The sequence below is a fragment of the Lithobates pipiens genome, unplaced genomic scaffold (assembly GCF_037356315.1).
Source record: "Lithobates pipiens isolate NorthernLeopardFrog02 unplaced genomic scaffold, aLitPip1_a1.2 Scaffold_16, whole genome shotgun sequence".
Lineage (NCBI taxonomy): Eukaryota > Metazoa > Chordata > Amphibia > Anura > Ranidae > Lithobates > Lithobates pipiens.
The window spans coordinates 139,145,574-139,169,039 of NW_027507748.1; the positions used below are offsets into that span (position 1 = coordinate 139,145,574).

The 23,466-nt window shown below is 45.7% G+C and overlaps 1 protein-coding gene across 2 annotated transcripts in view; it reads left to right on the forward strand.

The window, feature by feature from the left end:
• Nucleotides 1-20,241, forward strand: part of LOC143982097 (3 beta-hydroxysteroid dehydrogenase type 7-like) — a 137,514-nt gene extending 117,273 nt beyond the window's left edge. For both annotated transcript variants that reach the window (XM_077480519.1, XM_077480520.1), the window contains exons 6-7: nt 4,403-4,565; nt 19,722-20,241. In XM_077480519.1, coding sequence (XP_077336645.1) covers nt 4,403-4,565; nt 19,722-20,152 — 594 coding nt within the window. In that variant the 3' untranslated portion in view covers nt 20,153-20,241. The remainder of the gene's footprint in view (nt 1-4,402; nt 4,566-19,721) is intronic.
• The last annotated feature ends 3,225 nt before the right edge of the window (nt 20,242-23,466 follow it).

The window sequence follows — 23,466 nt, forward strand, 5'->3', positions numbered from 1 at the left end:
GTGTGTGTCCCAGCAGACAGCGCGGCAGGACAGGAAGAGGCATAGACTCCCACGGGAGTCTGTGCCTGGAAGTGGGTGTAAATACCTGTCTTTGACAGTTATCTCCACCCCCCCCCCCCCTGAAAGGTGCCAATTGTGACACCGGAGGGGGGGAGGGTTCCGATCAGCGGAAGTTCCACTTTAGGGTGGAACCCCGCTTTAACAGCTCCTAAAACAAAGTTCAACAGTTCCCTCAGCCTCACTACAACTTCTACTTGTAGTTCTTCAGCCCCTTCGGCTCTTAGTCTCTCACTGGACTCTCTGATTCACTGACTCTGAATCCTGGGTGCTCCTCAAGGCTTTTGCGGTGGTATCTCCCTCAAGCGACACCCACGTTTCCCTGCTGGGTCCCTAGCTTGGCACTCGAGATACCTCCTCAAGCTTCACCCCTGCTGACAGGCTCAGTCCCCGACTTGACTCACAAGGCTGCTCTGCAAAGCTTCCCGATTCTCCACTGTGCCCATTCAGTGAGAATGCTGCTTCGGTACTTGCTGCAGTTACTCACTGTGGTCCCTGGTAAAGGTGGTTGGTCCCTTAGTGGGACCTTCTATCTTCAGCTTTCCATCTACCTCCAACCACGACAGGTTCTCTGGCCAGCAGAACTGTCACTTCTGATTGGACTGCAAGCCGCAATCCCAACCCTGCGCTGCCCTGTCACTTCTGAATAGGCTCTCACACAGACTGGCAGCCAGATGCCTCCGGGATAGGCCCAATCTCAGGCCTAGCAGCCCATGACGTACGACACACATCAACCCAGCAGACCGGGTGGCACAGAACATAGATCCTCTGACCTCACTTAAATATATAGGTTCTCCCAGCAGGTCAAGGGGTTCAATAAAACCCCTGCCCATTGGCTGAGATACCCCATACATCCATAACCTGACCTTGGGTTGCCCTTCTCATATCTAGTACCACCAAGTTCACGGCCACCTAGTGGTAGACTAGAAAAGTGCAACAAGGCCAGACTTAGGGAGAAGTCAATAGATCTCTATCAATTAACTGCAGTAGCTACTCTTGATAAGGAGTTTGGTGAAGAACTCCCTGACTAGACCCCAGGGCACTTCATTTTGAAAGTGCAGATCATGTTAAAAATCATTCTTCCTCTTTCAGCAGCACATATGGGTGGGTAGAGAGACTGGGCTTACACTGTGTGTGAGCTGATTGGAAGAAAGGGACACTGCCCCCTCCTCATAGGCAGAGGAAAGAAGGAACATGCAGAGTTGTAGTCAGAATAGACAGGTTCCGTGCTTATCTCCCTCTAAGCTCCATCCCCAACACAAATTTTCATCTACTGTTATCTCATGTGTCAGAGAACTTGTCAGAAGTGACTCATGCTAATAACAGAGGAACAGAGCACCAGAGAGAAATAACACACGTACACATGATCGGAATTCCGGCCAGAAAAAGACCGATGAGAGCTTTTCATCGGAAAATGCGACCGTGTGTATGCTCCATTGGAATTTAGCTGTCCGAATTTCCACCAGCCAAAAATTTATAGCATGTTCTCAATTTTCCCAACGGAAAAACTTCAGAAATTCCGATCGTGTGTATGCAATTCCAACACGCCAAAAAGCATGCATGCTCAGATTCAACTACGATATGGAAGCTATTGGCTACTGGCTATTGAACTTCCTTTTTCTAGTCCCGTTGTACGTGTTGTACTTCACCGTGTTCTAAACGATCAGAATTTGGTGTGACCGTGTGTAGGCAAGACAGCTTGAGCGGAATTCCGTCAGGGAAACCCATCAGAGTTTTTTCCGATGAGAATTCCGACATTAGAGCTTTTGGTGACAAAAGGGGGACCTGCTCAATATTAGGTGGGTTGTTACAATGTTATGGCTGATCAGTATAAATTCCCTGGGCAGGACTCGCTGTTTGGTGTAAATTTGGCTGTTCAGGATTTGTGGCAAATCTGAAAATCATCCCTGTCAAGAATTTCACTGTTAGTTTTCAGGAAGAATTCAAGACTGATGCCACGTACACACATAGCGGACTATCCGGCGGACTTCCCGCCGGACTGTCCGCCAGACTTTCCAAACGAGCTACTTGCCCACACACGGCACTTTTTTCAGCGGACTAATACGGCGTACTAAGTCCGCCGGACTATCCGCCGTACTTTGAAATGAACGGACTCACCCACACACGCAGAGGAAAGTCCGCTCGGCCCCCTCTTCCCCAAGGCACCCTCCATGTTGAGGGCACACCCTTATCTGAGCTCGCTCGCCCCCCCCCCTTTCCTGGCCGGCCAGGTGGCGTGCTCAGATAAGGGTCTGATGTGGACCTGGGGGGGACCCCCACACCGATTTTTTCGGCGTAGGGGTTCCCCTTTAAGTCCATACCAGGTGACGGGGCCAGCGACGCCTCCTTCGCTGGCCCCGGCTACCTGGAGATGCGCTCAAAATGAGCTGACTTTTCTCCGGGCGGGAAAAGTCCATTCATTTCAAAGGTACGGCGGACTGGCACACACGGCCGGATTGTCCGCCGAAATGCGAGTCCGACGGAAAGATTGGAGTGCAAAACTACTTTCTAAGTCCGCCGTACTTTTGGGTAAAAAAAGTCCGGGGGGATTGTCCGGCGGTTAAGTCCATCAGACTTTTTCACCGGATTGTTTGATCGTGTGTACGCGGCAAAAGAGTTAATTTGCAGGATACTGTGTAGGCACAATTAACATTTCTTGATGTTCTCTATATAAGTTAAAGGTCACTCAATTCAGCTCAACTTAACTCAACTTCAGATCCCCTTTTTAGTCACCATTTAAAATAGAACTAAACTCCCAAAAGGAAGTTAGTTCCACTGTAACAATACCCTCATCATAAATGAATTTTTTTCCCATCTATTTGTTTTTAATTTTTAGCTTCACACCAGGCTGTCATTCTGGCCTAGAATGATGTCTACCTGGTCCTGCAGCCTTTTGGGACAATTATATCACATCTCTCAGTAGGCTGCATAATTGGCACACAGAATGGCCAAGGGCCAGTCCAGGTTGGGGGCCCAGCGCATCATCAGAGCTGGTTGCCTGCACCTGAAAGAGGCATCCAGCTGAAGAAGATTGAGGTGGCAGCATTGGACCCACTGTGTGGCACCTGAATAGTGACTCACAGTGGGAAAACTTTGGATTTGCTGTGCAGGCGAGTATGTTCTTTGAAGAGCACTACAGCATTGCAGGTAAATGAGAGGAAAAAACATTTCTGGGGAGTGGAGTACAACTCTAATTGTTTATGGACACTTCCACCAAAAAAGCGAGTTAGAATGGCCCCAGATGATGCCTTATTAAGGCGAAACACGTCAGTGGAGATTTACTGTTGCCACTGCGTTACCAGATTTTTAACATATATGCCTTTTATGTCTTCTCACATGTGAGTACCTATTTTTGATACTTTTGATTTTTTTTTTATTTTTTTATTTAAAGTCAGCAGCTACACAGCCGTCATTCGTACTGTGGGCACCCGGCTGTGGCTTCACAGCCAGACACCCACTGCTCATGCGCGAGCAGCGCAGGGTGCCGTGATACGCCGCATAGTTACCTGGGACACGTGACAGGTCCCAGGTGACTGTGCGGCACGAGGGGAAGTGATGTCACCAGCCTGGGCAAGGAAGAAGGCAGACTACGAGGGACCCCCTAGCAACAGGTATTTAGAGGTGAATACATTTTATTTTTCCAATTATTTTTTTTAATTTTTTTTAAGAATTTTAAACATTTTTTTATTTTTTGGTGGCAACACCACTTTAATAAATAATTTTTATGTAACGGTATCCCACTATGTGGCTCCATTTCTTTCCTTCTTGGTATATGTAACCTTGGAAAGACTCACAGTGTATACCTTGCCGCTATACCTTGGATCTCTATATAATCAATATATGGAAGAACCCAGTCTAATGTTTGATGTATATGGAAGTTCGGAGGTATTGCATCCCCAGGTGTGATTACACCATCCGACCTTTGTGACTCAGTTGGCATAAGCCTAGTTGGGTCCATCGCTTCCGGTAAGCCTTATTCCATAAGGTAGTGGATATCTTCAGACAAATCATACAGTTTTCTTCAAATATTTACAGCACTCTTTGGATTCTTTTTGGATTTTGGACTTATGGGACTTGCACAATACACACCATTGTCTTTTAACTTTCACCAATTAGTATTTATACTATTATTATTATTTATGTTGGGTTTATATACCTATTTTTTTATCACTTTTACATATGTTTAAGTAGATATTCTACTATTTAACACAGTTGTCACTGATTGTGGCGTTTATATAAAATTTCAACAGAGCTGCACTTTATCACTACTTTAAATTTATTTCAGTGGTACCCTTTGAAAATCACATTTGTTTAAAAATGTCCTCTTAATGTTTCTGCTTTGCAGATGAGCAATGGCAATAAATTGACTACCTGCAGCATCCGACCAAACGGTGTCTATGGTGAAAAGTCACCAACTTTGATGGACCAATATCAGTCTGCAAAATCCAAGAATAATCGGATAAACTACATTCAACCAGATAATGCAGGGCAAAGCTATGAGTATGTTGGTAAGTGGATTTATAGCACAGACATGCCACTGATCATATGTCAGAACCCATTTTCATTCATTGATATCACATAGTACCTCAGATTTCATATTTCTTAAGATTACTATTCTTTGTTAGATGTTTTACTCTAAGCCCTTGTACACACGGTCGGACATTCTGACAACAAAATACGTCAGATTTTGTCAGACGGATTTTGTCCGAAACTTGTGTTGCACACACACGGTCGGACAAAGTTGTCGGAAAATCCGATTGTACATAACGTGAAGACGTTATTTCGTTACAACGGTACTACGTTCAGGCTAGTAGCCAATAGCTTTAGTCTAGGAATTTGATCTGAGCATTTGATCTGGGCCACATCCTCCTCTAATTCTGAGGCGGAAGATGCCCTCAGGAGGAGATCGTCTAGGTATCCCACAATCATGATCCCACGTTGCCACAGCAATACCAAAACCGGAGCCAATACCTTGATAAAGACTTGGGGGGCTGATGCCAGACCAAAAGGGAGAGCCACAAATTGGTAATGGGCTTCCCCGACTGCAAACTGCAGAAATTTTTGATGCCGGAGGCATATGGGTACATGCAGGTATGCATCCTGAATGTCTAAGAATGCCAGGGAGTCCCCTTAATGGAGTGCAGTGACTACTAAGTGAATTGATTCCATTCTGAACCTCTGCACTTTCACAAAGTGATTGAGGGCTTTTAGGTCCAATATTGGATGTTCCCCCTTCCTTCTTGAGAACTACAAACAGATTTGAGTAGAATCCCTGGAAACGTTGCGATTCTGGAACCGGTATAACCACCCCACGATTCAGCAGGTCCCTTACAGACCCCAAGAGGGCCTCCCGGTGAGTCAGGGATATGGATATGCTGGAGGGGAAGAACCTGTTTGGTGGCCAAGAGAGAAACTCTATCTTGTAGCCTGAAGAAATCAGATCACAGACCCATTGGTCGGACAGTCGAGAGGACCACTGGGCTGCAAACTTCCGAAGGCAACCCCCCACCCGAGTCATGGGTGGGGGCAAACCTTCATGCGGTAGCACTTTTGTTTGCAGGCTTGTTAGGCTTGTTTCTGTCCTTCCGTGGTCGTCCTGTCGGGCTGGGGGCTTTTGGCTGAAGCTCCGGCCGGACGAAAAAGCCGTTTGTGAGCGGAAAATGAGGGCCCTTGCCTACGGCGTGGCTCCTTAGCCTTCCTGGTCTGTGGGAGTAGAGTACTCTTACCACCTGTGCCATTCTTAATAATGTCATCCAACGAGGCTCTGAAAAGCTGGTCGCCAAGGAAGGGAAGATCCGTCAGGGCTTTTTTAGATGCCTGGTCAGCCGACCAGCATTTTAACCAAATCAGGCGCCTCAGCACCACTGCTAACACTGAAGCCCTGGATAACAGGGGGAGAGTATCCAGGGCCGTGTCACAAACATACTTAAGGCCTTGCACTAGTTGATCTGCTAGTACCACACAGACAGGAGAAGCCTGTTGTTCTCCCAATTCACGGTGCAACAGTCTTGTCCACTCAGTTAGTGTCTGCGACACAAGTGCAGATGCCAGTACTGGTCGAACAGCTGCCCCCACAACCGTAAACAAGGAACGAGCCACTGCCTTGGCCTTCCTGTCCATGGGATCCTTAAATGCAGGAGTCCCCTCTACCGGGATTGTAGTTACTTTATTTAACCTGGATACTGGGGGGTCCACAACTGGAGGAGCCGACCACTTTTTGAGAAGGCTCTTTGGGGATCGAAAAGGTCCATTGCAGGCGACCTCATTCCTTGTAAATGATCTTGCCAAAATAAGTCAGAGAAGAGAGGGAGGTGAGGGACCCCCAAATCGACCTCCCAGGGAATGCCCAGCTGCTCAGCCCCACTGAGGCAGGGAGAGCTGTACTTATCAGTCCTAAAGAGCTGGGAGACATTCCATTACAGACCCACTCACTGATCAGTACAGCGTGGCTGCTGGCCCAGCACACTGTGACCCAGACATCAGTAGCCCGCTAATATGTGTGTCCTGGAGCATAAAAGCTCACCGACCACCTCTGGAGTGGGGTTTCATTGTGGCCGACCCAGCGTGGAGCTCTGGCCTGCACACGCTCGATGGCCGGAATGGGGAGACTACAAGATAAGGGTATCCAGCCTGTCACCCAGCCGACATTTGATAGCAGATCACAGGATCAATCATCTTGCGCAAAAATCAAGTTCAAAATCAAAATAAAACTGATGACTGCATGGCAGGCTGGAGGGTTGTTGCCCAAGGGACTGCCCCCTGGGTGGAACTGGAAAGTTCTGAGTGTTACATAACAAGTAATGCCTAGTATTCTCCTAAAGGTGGACATAACAACCCAATGGCTAAGAGAGGAGCTGTGTCGGTCAGCGAATATAAGAGAAAAATAAGTTTTTTTTGTTTGTTACAAAACTTTGTAAATACGTTTTCTCCTTCACTGATGGGGCTGCACTGACGGGCACTGATAAGGTGGCACCGATGAGATGGCACTGATGGGCACTAATATGCAGCACTGATGGGGGCACTGATAGGCGGCACTGATATGCAGTAGACTTGTGCACAACGGAGAATTTCATTCAGTTTCGGTTCATTGTCATTCGTAAAATACATCATTTCGTTCTCTTATATTCGTTATGTTACGTTAATACGTTTTCGGATAATTCGTTATTATTCGTAGAGTGTCGAATTCATTCGTTCGTATTCGTTGAAATTCTCTATTTATGTATGTATAGATATTCGTGATAATGATTCGTAGGTTGGAAAGTTGTTTATTGAATCTTTTAACACACACAATGACAACGTCTCTTCTCCTCGGCTCAAATACAATACAACACCCTTCTAACTCAGTTCTCAGGAATGCACTTTGCCAGTAATCCATCCTCCAGCACAAAATTAATTAGCTGATTGGATTACAAGATTTACTTTGAGCTGACCTTTTGTTTCATTAGATCTTTAAAGAATTACCGAATCATGTCGAATTCATTCGAATTCATTTGTTATATTTCTTTCGTATTCGTTGTAATTCGTTATTTTTTTATTCGGACATTCGGATGCATCCGAATGTCCGAAAGATGCAAAATTCGGCCGAATTTAGATTCGTTACGAAACTAATTGCACAAGACTAATATGCAGCACTGATGGATACGCATTGGTGGCACTGATGGGCACTGATAGGCAGCATGGATGGGCACTGCTAGGCGGCATGGATTGGACACTGATAGGCTCACTGATAGGTGGCATGGAATGGCATGGATGGGCACTGATAGGTAGTACTGATGGATGCCAATCAGTGGCAAACAGTAATGCCTGCCAATCAGTGATACCCATTGTGGGTTATCTAGGGTGGCATACCTGGTGGTAATTAGTGGTGGCATCCTTGGTGGTCCAGTGTGGGCATCCTCGGGGGCCGGCACTGATAAACAATCAGGACAGACCCTCCCTGTCAGAGGAGCAGCACAATCGGCTCTCCTCTATGCACGTCTGACAGACACGAGTGAGAAAAAGCCAATCAACGGCTCTTTCTGTTTACATCTCTGTCAAAGACTCTTTACCTAGATCGGAGTTGTGGTGTGTCAGACTGACACACCACAACAGCGATCGCCGTGATGCACGCCCCCGGGGAGTGAGCAGCGGCTTGATATCCTGGCAACGTCATATGATGTCCGGTCAGGATATCGCAACCACTTTGCCAACGTCATATTGCTATATGGCGGGCGGCAAGTAGGTGAAGAATAATTTAAAGAGGAGCTCCAGTCTGTAAAAAAATAAAAATAAAAGTTGCTGACTTTTTGTCCAGTGATCCTGCAATGTTGTCTCCCTGAATCGATTCGCCAGTTGACTTCGGGTGCAGGTGCCGGCATTGTAGGTAAAGGAAACCGGCAGCTGGTTTCTTACTGCGCATGCACTAGTCACGCTTTCTAAATGGTCCTGCCATCTTATGGGATCTGTATGTGTCCCAGAATGCATCGGGGGAAGGAGGAGGGACCGGACGTGTCGTAAATTGCCGATCGCCAATCCTACCTGAGAGTGGGTACCTGTCAAACCCCCCCTCGCAAAAGTGTCAAATATGGCAGTGGATTGGGGGAGGGAGGGGGTTCCGAACAAGCAGAGCTTCCCCTTTTGGGTGGAGCTCCGCTTTATGTTTCTTGAGAAAAAAGAAATATTTCTAGGCAAATTTGTAGACGTTGAAATCATTTTAGCAAATGTTATTGCAGATTTTATATCTTTTGTGTTTCTTTATTCCAAATGAACTGATGTTGTCATAGTACATTCTCTTTCAGACTGACTGTTAAAGGGCAACTGCACCTTTTTTGGTTATCAAGTTTATGCAGTAAAATGCACCATTTTTTGTTTTAGTTTTTTTAATCATACCCCCTTCCCACTTTTTATGGTTGAAGTAATCAGACAGCAGTTCAGCCACTCGGCCACTGGATCACTTCTACCTTGTTCTTTCATGAGCAACTAATTAGATATAAAATTCCTACTGCAGGGGGTGCCTAAAACTTTTCCCCAAGTCCTGTTGGATAAAAGCAGCAAGACAATCCATAAACCATTATAGTTTCTCTTTACCAGCAAACTTTTTTTTTTTTAAACCAGAGTCAAATTTATACTGCTATCTGTGTACCCACTGGGGATACTTTTTCTATCTTCCTGTCCTGGTGACACCTGTACAAAAAAATGAGTGTGTGGGTCAGGAAAAGAGGAGACAGAGCAATAAAACCTGACAGTTCTCTCCCTGTGAATGTGCTTTCTTAGCTGTCTCTTAGCAAAGAAAGATCACTTCCTGTCCTTGCTGGACAGGATATGAGGGTAAGTCTCTTGAATGACCGGATAAGTATTTGACTACTGGCACCTTTAAGGGAGTTTTATGTTGTATTTCTTTTATTTTTATTATTATTTCAATCTTTACAAATCCTTTTTGAAGATGTCTGAAAATAAAGCCAAAATGTTATATTTATTTTAGATAGATTATGGAATTGTTGGAACTTGTCAGTCTCTGACAAGGGAGACTTCCTGTTCAACTGTATGTGAAATGAGGGAATATTCCGGGGGGGGGGGCACAGGAACCATATAAATATTTTCTTGAATTCAGATCTGGACAGAATGCTTTGGCTAGATTTCCACTTTAAACTATTTAACTTTATGTAGCACTCTAGGGGTCACAATCTCTCTATATGTTGCAGAAAAGTAGAATGTCAATAATTTATAGATTGTAAGCTCTAACGAGCAGGGCCCTCTGATTCCTCTTGTACCAAATTGTAATGTAACTGTAATGTCTGCCCTCGTGTTGTAAAGCGCTGAGCAAACTGTTGGCGTTATATAAAACCTGTATAATAATAATAATAATTACATTCACTGTAATAGGACGCATAGATCCTCAATTAAATGTAATAAAATCAGAAAAGAAATAAGATCAATTGTAAGGCAGCACTTTGGACACATGATGGCGCTGTTCACTACACAATTTTACTGTTTCCAGCAGCCAGGACTAGATCTATAATTGGTATGTAGTTTTGTTGGCAAACATTTTCAAATTGCCATTTTAAGTTTTCCGCCAGCAATCTTAAACAATTGTGTTGGATTATGTGAAACAATTATGTACAGCTGTATTATGTGTCCTTTTCATTATTTATAAATTTAACTGAAAATCTGGAATTTAAAAAAATAGTAACTCTATACAACTGAGCATAACAATATACCACTGACAGGTAAAGTAAATAACATTGATTATCTTGTGACAATAAACATGCTCATAACATGGCTGGCTCAAAAACATGGCTGAGATATATTAAGCAGCAAGTGAACATGTTTCCTTGAGGTCCGGTTCACACCGCTGCGGGTGAGAGATCCGGATGTGATTCGCACCGCACTGCAGTGCAAATCACATCCGATCTGTCTGTGCGATGCGAGTTCAGCCATACAGATAGTATGGCTGAATTCGCATCGCACCCGCCGCAAACTCGCACAGGACCCTTTTTTTGGTCCGCAGCAGAATCGGATCGCATGGGTGTTCACACCATGCGATCCGATTCCTGTCCGAGTTTGCAGATCGCACTGCGATATGCGGACTGGTCTGGGGGTGTCATTAAGATTTCATTGACACTCCCAGCAGTCCGCATAGGGCAGTGTGAACTGCCGGCGGGAGGCATGCGATGCGGGAAAACGCCCGCATCCCTATGGTGTGAACCCAGCCTAAAGTTGATGTGTAGAAAGTAAAAAAAAAAAAAAAAATGGGCAAGCGTAAGGATTTGAAGGACTTTGACAAAGGCTGAATTATAATGGCTAGATGACTGTCAGAGAATCTCCAAAACTGCAGCTCTTAGGGGATGTTCCTGGTTTGCAGCGATCAGGACCTACCAAAAGTGGAAGAAGAAAGACCAGTAAACTGGCAATAGGGTCATGGGTGACCAAAGCACATTGATGCATGTGGGGAGCAAAGGTTGGCCCGTGTTGTATTATCCAATAGAAGGGCTACTGTAGCTCAGATTGCTGAAAAAGTTAATGTTCTGATAGAAAGGCGTAAGAATACACAGTACTTCGCAGTTTGTTGCGTATGGGGCAGTGTAGTCACAGACCGGTCAGGGTGTCCATGCTGCCACCTGTAAACTCTGCCACCTGACTAGCACTTCTGGTTGGAATTCAGGTTTTATTAGGCCTTACCACAATGCATGTTAAAGCAGTTGTATAGTTACATTTTTATCTTTGACCTACAGGTAAGCCTATAATAAGGCTTACCTGCAGGTAAAAAGAATATCTCTTAAACCTGTACAGTTTAGGAGATATTCCCCTCGCAATGAGCCGCTGACTTCAGCAGCGCATTTGTACCGGGGATTCTCGGCTCAAAGTCCGGCAGAAGCCAGACCAGGCTGGGAAGAAAACTCCTGCGCACATGCACGGGAGTGACGGCATTGCGGCTCCAGCCACTCACAGCAGAATACACGCCAAAGGAACATGTCAGCTCCCTCTGCGTGGACCGAGTGAGATGCTGGCGCCTTGTTCTAAGGTATTTCATAATGAGCTAGTATGCGGTCAGGGCCATCTTTAATATTGATTGGACCCTGGGCAAAACTTTTCTTGGCCCCCCCATGCAATTTTGCGCTCCACCTGCTCTGAGACATACAATAAATAGCAGTTAGCCTTAAAATCCGTTTACTGAATCAGATCGGGCGGCTATTGGGATTGTTTGCCAGAGGATACATTGTATCATTACCGCTCAATGGCTGGTTGCTAGAGGTTACAGCACACATTACAGCTCACTGATTAGTTGCAAGAGGTTACAGCACATGATTTCTGCTTGTTGATTGTTTGCTAGAGATTACTGTGGATATGACCTCAGGGGGGCATGATATACATATCAATGCCACCAACCGCCGCTATTTACATATGAATGCTGGTAATTTACATGTAAACACAGGGTCTGCAGGTGAGTCATCTATACACAACAAAAGGGCAGATCTGGGCAGCATTAGTAGCAGCACTTCACACTGAGATATCGGGACACAGCACAGGACTAAAACCTTGAGGGACAAGGGAATATAAACCAGGATAGTTGGCAAGTATGAGGCAGCTGCTTTGGGCCCCACAACAATGACAGGTCCCAGGGCAGCTGCCCCTTTTGCCCTGCCTTAAAAATGGCCCTGTATGTGGTGCATACTAATTCATTATGCCTTTTCCCTTACAGGTGTAAAAAACTCAATCCGAAATATAGTGCATTGCGCGGCACCACAATGGACTGCTACTCTACTCACAGTGCAGTAATACACCAAACACTTACCATGCTTTGTGGTGCACTTTTTTTTGGGGGGGGGGGGGGTGGTTGTGCATGAAGGTGCAACCTATAAATAATGTAGCAGTGTGGCCTAAAGTAGATGTAAACCTTAACTGAATGTCATTTCATTTTCTATATAATATCACAACGCGATACCATTGAAATCAACGGAGGCAGCTGACAAGTAGCAATGCCTCTAGAAAGCGACATGCTTTTTAGCACACCTCTACTGCAACTGTGTATACTGCACTGTGTTAATCCCATTGTAATATTCATAGCAGGCATTAGAGGGTAGTTAAGAGGCTTTAACCCTTGCTGCTAGGTCCAACAGCGGGGGGTTTCACACACAATATGTTGACTGCAGCCACCGGAATTGTGTGTAAAACTGACAGGCAGATTCCTTCCTGTCAGGTGAGAGCATTTGGATGGCTGCGTTGCCGCCCATTTGCTCACACATACACACACCCCCAGTAACCGTGCCCCCGCCATGTATTCTGGGCTCCGCTTGCCCATCTGCAGGCCTGGGACAGTCAAGTGGGTGCAGGCGGGTGGAGGGGAAGGAGAAGAGCAGACACACATTTGCTCCCCTTGCCCCAGAAAGCGATATCAATGCCGTCACTTCCAGGTCACCTGTCACTTTCCCCGCCTTCCCTAGCCGGGAAGCAATATTTTGCAATGTGTTTTGCAATGCGCGGCCACCCGTGGGCGATTGTGGGCACGAGAGTGGGAGTAAACACGCAAATGCCTGTTCTGACAGGGGACAGGAAACAGGTCATGCATTCCTACTAAGTAGGAACAACCGATCTGTCTCCTCTCCCAGTCAGTCACATCCCCATAAAATTAAGCCTCGTACACACGATCGGATTTTCAACCGGGAATTGTGTGTTGAGACTGTTTGCCTAAAATCCAACCGTTCGTACGCTCCATCAGACAATTATTGTCCAACTTTAGGCCAACAAATGGATGGCAGGCTAGTAAATTTTCAGCGGACAATGGTCTGTTGTCAGATTTTCATATTGTGTGTACACAAGCCCATCACACAAAAGTCCAAAATACAAACACGCATGCTCAAAATCAATGCTCACCAAACATGACTTTAGCAGAAGGTGCCCAAAGGGTGGCACTCAAGAGCTGAAATTCCATGTAGTACGCCACTATGTTCATGTTTGTTGGCAGACAATTGTGTACCGTTTGTATGCAAGACAAGTTCCTGGCATATGCCCTTCAGACAAAAGTCTGACGATCTGTTGGCCAACAATCTGATTGTGTATTTGAGGCTTCAGAATCACTCACGGGGGAACACATTTAACCCCTTGATTGCCGCCTAGTGTCAACACCTTCCCTGCCAGTGACATTTACACAGTAATCAGTGCATATTTATAGCCTTGATTGCTATATACATTTTACTGATCTGAAAAATGTGTCAAAAGTGTCCGATCTGTTCGCCGCAGTGTCACAGTACCGCTAAAAATCACAGAACACCACCATTACTAGTAAAAAAAAAAAAATGATACATTTTTTTTTACATTTTTCCCATAGTTTTTAGATGCTTTAACTTTTGCGCAAACCAATCAATATACACTTATTGCATTTTTGTTTTTGTTTTTTTAGCAAAAATATGTAGAACAGTATATATTGGCCTAAATTGGTGAAGAAATTTATTTTTTACAAGAATTTTGGGGAATATTTATTACAGCAAAAAGTAAAAAATATTGTGTTTTTTTTTCAAAATTGCCGGTACTTTTTTGTTTATAGCGCAAAAAATAACCGCAAAGGTGATCAAATACCACCAAAAGAAAGCTCTATTTGTGGGAAAAAATTAAGTCAATTTTGTTTGGGTACAGCATCTCACGCACAATTGTCAGTTAACCATTTAAGGACCGCCACATGCCATTGTACGTCATTACAATGGCATGTACAGGCACAAGCACGTACATGTACGTGCTTGCCTTCCAGCGGGTGGGGGGTCCGATCGGACCCCTCCCGCTGGATGCGGCGGTCCGGTTCGCTTCAGGAGCGATCCGGGATGAGGGGATGGCCGTTGGTTCCCTCTCGATCGCTCCTGGCGAATGAGAAGCTTCCTCCCACTGTGTATTGTATACACAGGCAGGGAGGAAGTGATGTCATTCTCCTCGGGGCGGTCTTATTGATCGGACTATGAGGAGAGGACACAGTAAGTCTGCACCAAACACTACACTGACACTAAATAACACATAGGCACACAAACCCCCCCCCCCGATCACCCCCCCGATCGCCCCCCGATGTCCCCCCGCCCCGTCACAGTGTCACTGATTGCAGTGATCATTTATTTACTGATCACTGCATTCAGTGTCTGTTGTAAAAGTAAAAACTGTCAGGGCAGTTAGTGTTAGGTCCAGGGTAGCCCCCTACCACCCCCCAATAAAGATTTAACCCCCTGATTGCCCTTAGAGTTAACCCTTTCACCCCCTTTTGCCAGTGTCACTAAGCGATCATTTTTCTGATCGCTGCATTAGTGTCGCTAGTGTCGCTAGGTAGCTAGTTATTTTTTTAGGTTCACCGCCAGGTTTTTATAGCGCTAGGTACCCCGATATACTACCCAATAATGGTTTTAACCCCCTGATTGCCCCTAATTAACCGTTTCACACCCTTTTGCCAGTGTCAGTAAACCTCCCGTAGTGGTATAGAATCTGAACAGATCAATATCTGATCTGATCAGATCTATACTAGCGTCCCCAGCAGTTTAGGGTTCCAAAAAAACGCATTGTTAGCGGGATCAGCCCGGATACCTGCTAGCATTTGCGTTTTGCCCCTCCGCCCAGCCCACCCAAGTGCAGTATCGATCGATCACTGTCACTTACAAAACACTAAACACATAACTACAGCGATCGCAGAGTCAGGCCTGATCCCTACGATCGCTAACAGTTTTTTTTGGTAGCGTTTTATATTTTTAATTCGGAAGGCAGTGCTTGGTTTTCGGGGTCCCATACGTGGCTAGGCTCCCAAAAAATCCCCCACATGTGGTATCCGCGTACTCGGGAGAAGCAGCAAAATGTATTTTGGGGTGTAATTTGACTTATGCCCATAGCATGTGTGAGCAATATATCATTTAGTGACAACTTTGTGCAAAAAAAAAAAAATTTTAATATTCCTGCAACTTGTGGCAAAATATAAAATATTTCATGGACTCAACATGCCTCTCAGTAAATAGCTTGGGGTGCCTACTTTCCAAAATGGGGTCATTTGGGGGGGTTTTGTGTTATTTTGGCATTTTATGGCCTTCGAAACTGTGATAGGTAGTGAGGAGTGAAATCAAAAATTTGCACCCTTAGAAACCCTGAAGGCAGTGATTGGTTTTCAGGGGTGTCGTACGCAGCTAGACTCCCAAAAAGTCCCACATATGTGGTATCCCCGTACTCAGGAGAAGCAGCAGAATATATTTTGGGGTGCAATTCCACATATAACTATGGCATGTGTGAGCAATATATCATTTAGTGACAACTTTTTGTAAACTTTTTTTTTTTTGTGTCATTATTCAATCACTTGGGACAAAAAAAAATATTCAATGGGCTCAACATGCCTCTCAGAAATTTCCTTGGGGTGTCTACTTTCCAAAATGGGGTCATTTGGGGGGGGTTTGTGTTATTTTGGCATTTTATGGCCTTCGAAACTGTGATAGGTAGTGAGGAGGGAAATCAAAAATTTGCACCCTTAGAAATCCTGAAGGCAGTGATTGGTTTTCGGGGTGCCGTACGCGGCTAGACTCCCAAGAAGTCCCACATATGTGGTATCCCCGTACTCAGGAGAAGCAGCAGAATATATTTTGGGGTGCAATTCCACATATAACTTTGGCATGTGTGAGCAATATATCATTTAGTGACAACTTTTTGGAAACTTTTTTTTTTTGTGTCATTATTCAATCACTTGGGACAAAAAAAAATATTCAATGGGCTCAACATGCCTCTCAGAAATTTCATTGGGGTGTCTACTTTCCAAAATGGGGTCATTTGGGGGGGGGGGGGGGGTTGTGTTATTTTGGCATTTTATGGCCTTCGAAACTGTGATAGGTAGTGAGGAGGGAAATCAAAAATTTGCACCCTTAGGCCGCGTACACACGGGCGGACTGTTCGCCCAACTTTGTCCGCTGAACAGTGTTTCAGTGGACAGTCCGCTCGTGTGTGGGCTTCAGAGGACAGTTTCAGCGGACTGTTTGACGAACAAAGTCTTACGGAATTTCCGTAAAACTGTTCGCTGAAACTTGGTTTCAGCGGACAGTCCGTCCGTGTGTGGGCCAGTCCGCTTTCGAAATGAGCGGACTGTTCCCGCCCGGAGAAAAGTCTGCTCATTTCGAGCGCGTCTCCAGGTAGGCGGGGCCCGCGAAGGAGATGTCGCGGGCTCCGCTGCCTGGTATGGACTTAAAGGGGAACTCCAACGCCGAAAAAAATCGGCGTGGGGGTCCCCCCAAAGTCCACAACAGACCCTTGTCCGAGCACGCTACCCGGCCGGCCAGGAAAGGGGGGCGAGCGAGCGCGCCCCCCCTCCTGAGCCGTACCAGGCCGCGTGCCCTCAACATGGGGGGTGCCTTGGGGAAGGGGGGCCGCACGGCCCCCCCACCCCAAAGCACCTTGTCCCCATGTTGATGAGGACAAGGGCCTCTTCCCGACAACCCTGGCCGTTGGTTGTCGGGGTCTGCGGGCGGGGGGCTTATCGGAATCCGGGAGCCCCCTTTAATAAGGGGGCCCCCGGATACCGGCCCCCCACCCTATGTGAATGAGTATGGGGTACAATGTACCCCTACCCATTCACCTGTAAAATAAAAGTACCCAAAAAAAACACAACACACGAGATAAAATATTTTATTGCACAGCTACGGGGGTCTTCCGTCTTCGGGGGTCTTCTCGCCGGACTCCTCCGCTATCTTCTTGTAGCTCTTTTGCTAGCGGAGGAGTCCGGCTTTCTTCCTCCCCGCCGCCGGCCTCTTCTCCCGACTTCGGGGGTCTTGTCCCCCTCTTCGGTTCTTCTGCCGGGCCACCGCGCCTTCTTATAGCTCTTTTGCAGGCGGTGGCCCGGTCTTCTGCCGTCGCCGTCGCCTTCCGTTCTTCTTCTTCTTCTTCTTCTTCTTCTCCTCCAGGAGATGTTGACACGTCGCTCTCTCCGGCCGGAATGCCAGAGCCGCGCTGCGCGGCCACTTATATAGTGACAATGGGGCGGTGTCACATGGTATATGTCACATGGGTTGGTCACATGGGTTGATGTCACATGGGGACTATGACATCGTAAGGGGGCGGGGTCACCATGTGACCAACCCATGTGACATATACCATGTGACACCGCCCCATTGTCACTATATAAGTGGCCGCGCAGCGCGGCTCTGGCATTCCGGCCGGAGAGAGCGACGTGTCAACATCTCCTGGCGACAGAAGACCGGGCCACCGCCTGCAAAAGAGCTATAAGAAGGCGCGGTGGCCCGGCAGAAGAACCGAAGAGGGGGGCAAGACCCCCGAAGTCGGGAGAAGAGGCCGGCGGCGGGGAGGAAGAAAGCCGGACTCCTCCGCTAGCAAAAGAGCTACAAGAAGATAGCGGAGGAGTCCGGCGAGAAGACCCCCGAAGACGGAAGACCCCCGGAGCTGTGCAATAAAATATTTTATCTCGTGTGTTGTGTTTTTTTTGGGTACTTTTATTTTACAGGTGAATGGGTAGGGGTACATTGTACCCCATACTCATTCACATAGGGTGGGGGGCCGGTATCCGGGGGCCCCCTTATTAAAGGGGGCTCCCGGATTCCGATAAGCCCCCCGCCCGCAGACCCCGACAACCCACGGCCAGGGTTGTCGGGAAGAGGCCCTTGTCCTCATCAACATGGGGACAAGGTGCTTTGGGGTGGGGGGGCCGCACGGCCCCCCCTTCCCCAAGGCACCCCCCATGTTGAGGGCACGCGGCCTGGTACGGCTCAGGAGGGGGGGGCGCGCTCGCTCGCCCCCCTTTCCTGGCCGGCCGGGTAGCGTGCTCGGACAAGGGTCTGTTGTGGACTTTGGGGGAACCCCCAAGCCGATTTTTTTCGGCGTTGGGGTTCCCCTTTAAGTCCATTCCAGGCGGCGGAGCCTGCGACGTCTCCGTCGCGGGCCCCGCCTACCTTGACACACGCTCGAAATGAGCAGACTGTCCTCCTCGTGTGTGGGCGAGTCCGTTCATTTCAAAAGTTGCACGGACTTAGTACGACGAACTTAGTCCGCTCAAAAAGTGCCGTGTGTGGGCAAGTTCGTTCATTCAAAAGTTTGAGCGGACTGTTTGACAAACTTAGTTTCGGCAGACAGTCCGCCCGTGTGTACGCGGCCTTAGAAATCCTGAAGGCAGTGATTGGTTTTCGGGGTGCCGTACGCGGCTAGACTCCCAAAAAGTCCCACATATGTGGTATCCCCGTACTCAGGAGAAGCAGCAGAATATATTTTGGGGTGCAATTCCACATATAACTATGGCATGTGTGAGCAATATATCATTTAGTGACAACTTTTTGTAAACTTTTTTTTTTTTGTGTCATTATTCAATCACTTGGGACAAAAAAAAATATTCAATGGGCTCAACATGCCTCTCAGAAATTTCCTTGGGGTGTCTACTTTCCAAAATGGGGTCATTTGTGGGGGGGGGGGGTTTGTACTGCCCTGCCATTTTAGCACCTCAAGAAATTAGATAGGCAGTCATAAATTAAAAGCTGTGTAAATTCCAGAAAATGTACTCTAGTTTGTAGACGCTATAACTTTTGCGCAAATCAAAAAATATACGCTTATTGACATTTTTTTTACTAAAGACATGTGGCTGAATACATTTTTGCCCTAAATGTATGACTAAAATTTAATTTTTTCGATTTTTTTTATAAAAAAAAGTAGAAAATATATTTTTTTCTCAAAATTTTCGGTCTTTTTCCATTTATATCGCAAAAAATAAAAATCGCAGAGGCAATCAAATACCACCAAAAGAAAGCTCTATTTGTGGGAAGAAAAGGACGCAAATTTCGTTTGGGTACAACATTGCATGACCGGGCAATTACCAGTTAAAGCAGTGCAGTGCGAAATTGTAAAAAGACCTCTGGTCCTTAGGCTGTTAATTGGTCCGGGGCTGAAGTGGTTAAAGTGACGCAGTGCCGTACCTCAAAACATGGCCCGGTCAGGACAGGGGTAAACTCTTCTGGGGCTGAAGTGGTTAAACAAAGGGTATTGATGCTCGTGTGAATGAGCCCTTATGCATCTATGGCAGCAGAAGCCAACTGCGATCTGACAGCTATGAACCCTGTGAGTTCACTGCATGGAGAGATTGGGCTCAGATCTATACTCCATGGTCCCTGCTGGCAATTCTGAAACAATTTTTTTTCTTGTAATCCCAATGTCACTAGAGCTTTTGGCTGAATATTTTGGTTTAATTACAGGTAACGTGGCCTGGATGCATGTGCTTGCCGCTCGTCAGATGCAGCTGAACCCACATGTTCTTGGAGGACAGGCGTACTACGCGTATGATGACACCCCGTTTAGGCATATAAAGGACTTTGTTCAGGAACTGTTCACTGAATTTGACCCTGATATACAAATGGGGTCATACACTCCGTACTGGAAGATGTGGTTGATTATAATGATTTACAACTCAATAATATTCATTTTGAAGCCTTTTTGGAAACTGAGACCCTTCTTAACTGTACCAATCCTGAAGTTAGTGCATACTACATACTATGCTGACACCGATAAGGCATTCAGACACTTTGGCTACAAGCCCTATTACAGCTGGGTGGAAAGCAAGCAGAGGACCTGCCAATGGCTGAAACAGGCAACTGAAGACCTGAGAAAGACAAAAAAGAATTCTTAAAGTCTAATTCTGTAAATGTTTAAACAAAAATAAGTGCAAATGCTACCATATTATAACGAGATTTTTATTAAAAAAATTGGGCTGTGTTGTGTTATGGCTATTTTTATATCTCACTTAAATGATTAACGATACAAGAAATAAGTGATTAAACCTTTGTCTACATAAGAATAAAAATGATCGATAATAGTGCGAAAAGATAAACAATTACCTTTATTTATACAGAAAATAAACTTTAGAAAAATTAGAACTTATCATATAACTCAAGTGATGTTACAAGTACAGTGTTGCTTAGGCTGCCAAGATGATTTATGTCATATGGTTACAACAGACATACACTTTCAATATATATATCAATATTTCAAGATAAGTCCTAAGAAAGAAATAATTTGATATAGAAAAGAGACATACGAAAGAAAGAAAGAGAGAGAGAGAGAGAGAGAGATACGTTACACGGATTTCCGGTCGCCCTCCATGGTCTAGAAATCAAGAGACATATAAGCTAATTCTTGCCCTATTTTATATGCATTCCCGGCCAATCAGAAGATGGAACTCACCCATTGGCTCTGAGTTTGCATCAACCTCTGATTGGCCGATTCTCAAGTCTACATGCTGATTGGTTCAGGATGGCTCACACTCTGATTGGTTAATTCTCAAGCTCCCAGAACCATCCCTAGGTCAGGCCTGGACGTCCGGAGCCAGATTGTCTAACAATTTGCTTTTATCGTTAAACCCCAAACAGCTCCGACATTAGCATGTTAATGTCCCCTGGTGAGATGCCTTACTGTCTGCACAGATGATTGGGAAAACGAAAGGGAATACGCTGAACACCTGGGGACATTTAATGGTTCCCATCAGATAGAAGACACTAAAACTTCTGTATTAAAACCTCTGAAAATATTAAGTCCTACATTCAGAATGGTTTCCTTTAAACTCCTTGCTATAAATATGATATTTCAAAATCGCCACCACAGTTCCCCCTGAAGTTCATTCTTGAACTCATATCCTCCTTGAGTGATTTTGTACCCACCCACAACAACCCAGAAGCCCCAATCCTTCCCCACCACCACGGCCTCCTCTGTCTTTCTTGAACACGCCGGAACTCCTCCATGTAGGCTTGAGACAGCCAAAAGAAATCCTGGTGCCCTTGAGACTTCACATCCAAACCATGAGTGTCTGTACTGCAATGTTTCATTGCCCCTCTGCCTTGGAAGAGCGGAACTCCAACATTAAAAGCGGGATCCTGACATATCTGGTCCTGTAACGGTTGCTCCAATTGGATCGGACCACGAGACAGCACTTTTCAGCATGGTGAAGGGCAGTTCAGGAGAGTCCTATTTGTTGCACATTTGTCTCAAGAGATGACTTGTCTCAAGGTTGTCTTCCGGTGGTGGTTGGGCGGGCCTCCGGACAGTCGTGCATGAATACAAAAAACAACAAAAAAAGGTAGAATGTCAGTGTACATATAGTGGAGGAATGCCAGACAGGAGCAGCGGGTTGGCCATTGAGACTTAATACTTATAAGGGGTGCAATGTGGACGAGTATAGGGGGCTCCCCACAGGGAACAGTGTCCAAGCAACAGCCAGTATCATCCATGGCCCTTGATGGTAGGGATAGTCAACACTGCCTGTTATTGCCAGGTCCCTGGGTTCACCACACCTGCTCGCAGGGCTCGGGTTAAAGCAGGAAGTAGAATTACATTAAGTAAGGCAGAAATGGTAAAGCCTTCCAATTTACAGCTCATCTCTGCTATTCAAACAAGAGTTCCAGAAGAAAGATATAGAAGAATATTATCAGCTAATTGACTGGTACCATCACTTAAAGTAATTAAAGATAGGAATATGAAATAAAGTGGGAACAAGAAAGAAGAGGAAAAAAATAAAATAAGCAAAAAGAATAAAAAAACACATACAGGTTTAATGCCACTTCAACCCAGATGTGAAAGAACATTGAATCTGCATTCATAAAAAACAAACGAACAATATATAACTGTCCTGAAAAATTATTACAAAGTGCCCTGAAAAATGATACATTGCCGCTGTTACCGCAACAACTTAGCAAAAAATTAAAAAGAGGAACAAAAGAATAAAAATAGGTAACTCCTCTCCCATATTAGTGATCAACAGGTGAACCGCATCCCTGTCACTAAAAAATTTACAAGTCGGGTACAAAAAAATATATAAAAAAAAGGAGAGAATAAAACAATGGTTGCCAAAAACTTTTAGAATTTAGTCAAACCCGACTGCACTTTGTTGCTCAAATTTTCTTAGAGGCTTTTCCCCAAAATAACAAAAAGAAAAAAATATAGTTCAAGGGTCCTCTTTTAAATGCGCACAATACTCTACATCAGTCTCTTAATAGCTACCCACATCAGGACAGCAACAGGGTGGAGTTTACTAAAAGCTGTGGCCCTAATAAACTTTTCCCATTAAGAAACCTTAGTTGGAGATATTTAGATTAACCTCTTTTGATTGTGAGCTCACCCAAATCGTCCACTTCACTCCTCCTAAGACATCCGGATTTCCAGCTCTCTTGTTACCTCCTCCCATGCTCAACATTAGGATCGCTCCAGAACCTCTGGAACTCCACCATCCCCATATGTCCAGCCAGCTCCTACCCTGACCACCACTAGGTGATCCCTAAAAAAAACTTTTATTACGTGAAGCCTACCCCGCCTCCACCTAAAATGTTACCTCAGCCAGCTCCCTAGTCCCAGCCGCTATTATTTTTTAGTACCACCCTCTTCTCCTTAGATCATAAACCCCTTGAGCAGGGCCCTTCTATTTACGCCCTGGACAGACTGTTGGCACTATCTAAATTCTGTTGCCCAAAACTACCCAACTACCCAACTTTTAACTCCTCCCGAATCTCAATGGAAGTTTCAATAGGGATGTCAGGATTTTTTTTATAAAACCTTTTCTCTGGGGTAATAGGGGTCCGCCCTTGTGTCCCTGCTATATATATTACCAGAACAGGGGAAGATGTGCAATAGACTCCCTGAGGTAGTGTACCATGCTGAGAACAGTTCAACCCGTATAGCAACATATAGGGCATCACTGGACGTCCGATACCAGCACCAATACCCCTTATCTCAGGTCTCGATTATTTTAAACTTTTGTTTAGGACCAGTTGGGACACTACCCCGGCATCCATTGGACATGACCCCCTCTTGTGCCAGTATTGTTGTCTTTTCCCATAGCACAACACCTTCCTTTCTCCAGCACTCATCAGTACCAGTCATCTGAGGCTGCCCGGACTCAAACCATCAGAACAAGATGGACTCCAGGGTGTAACGCAGTAGAGTCTGATAGGATAG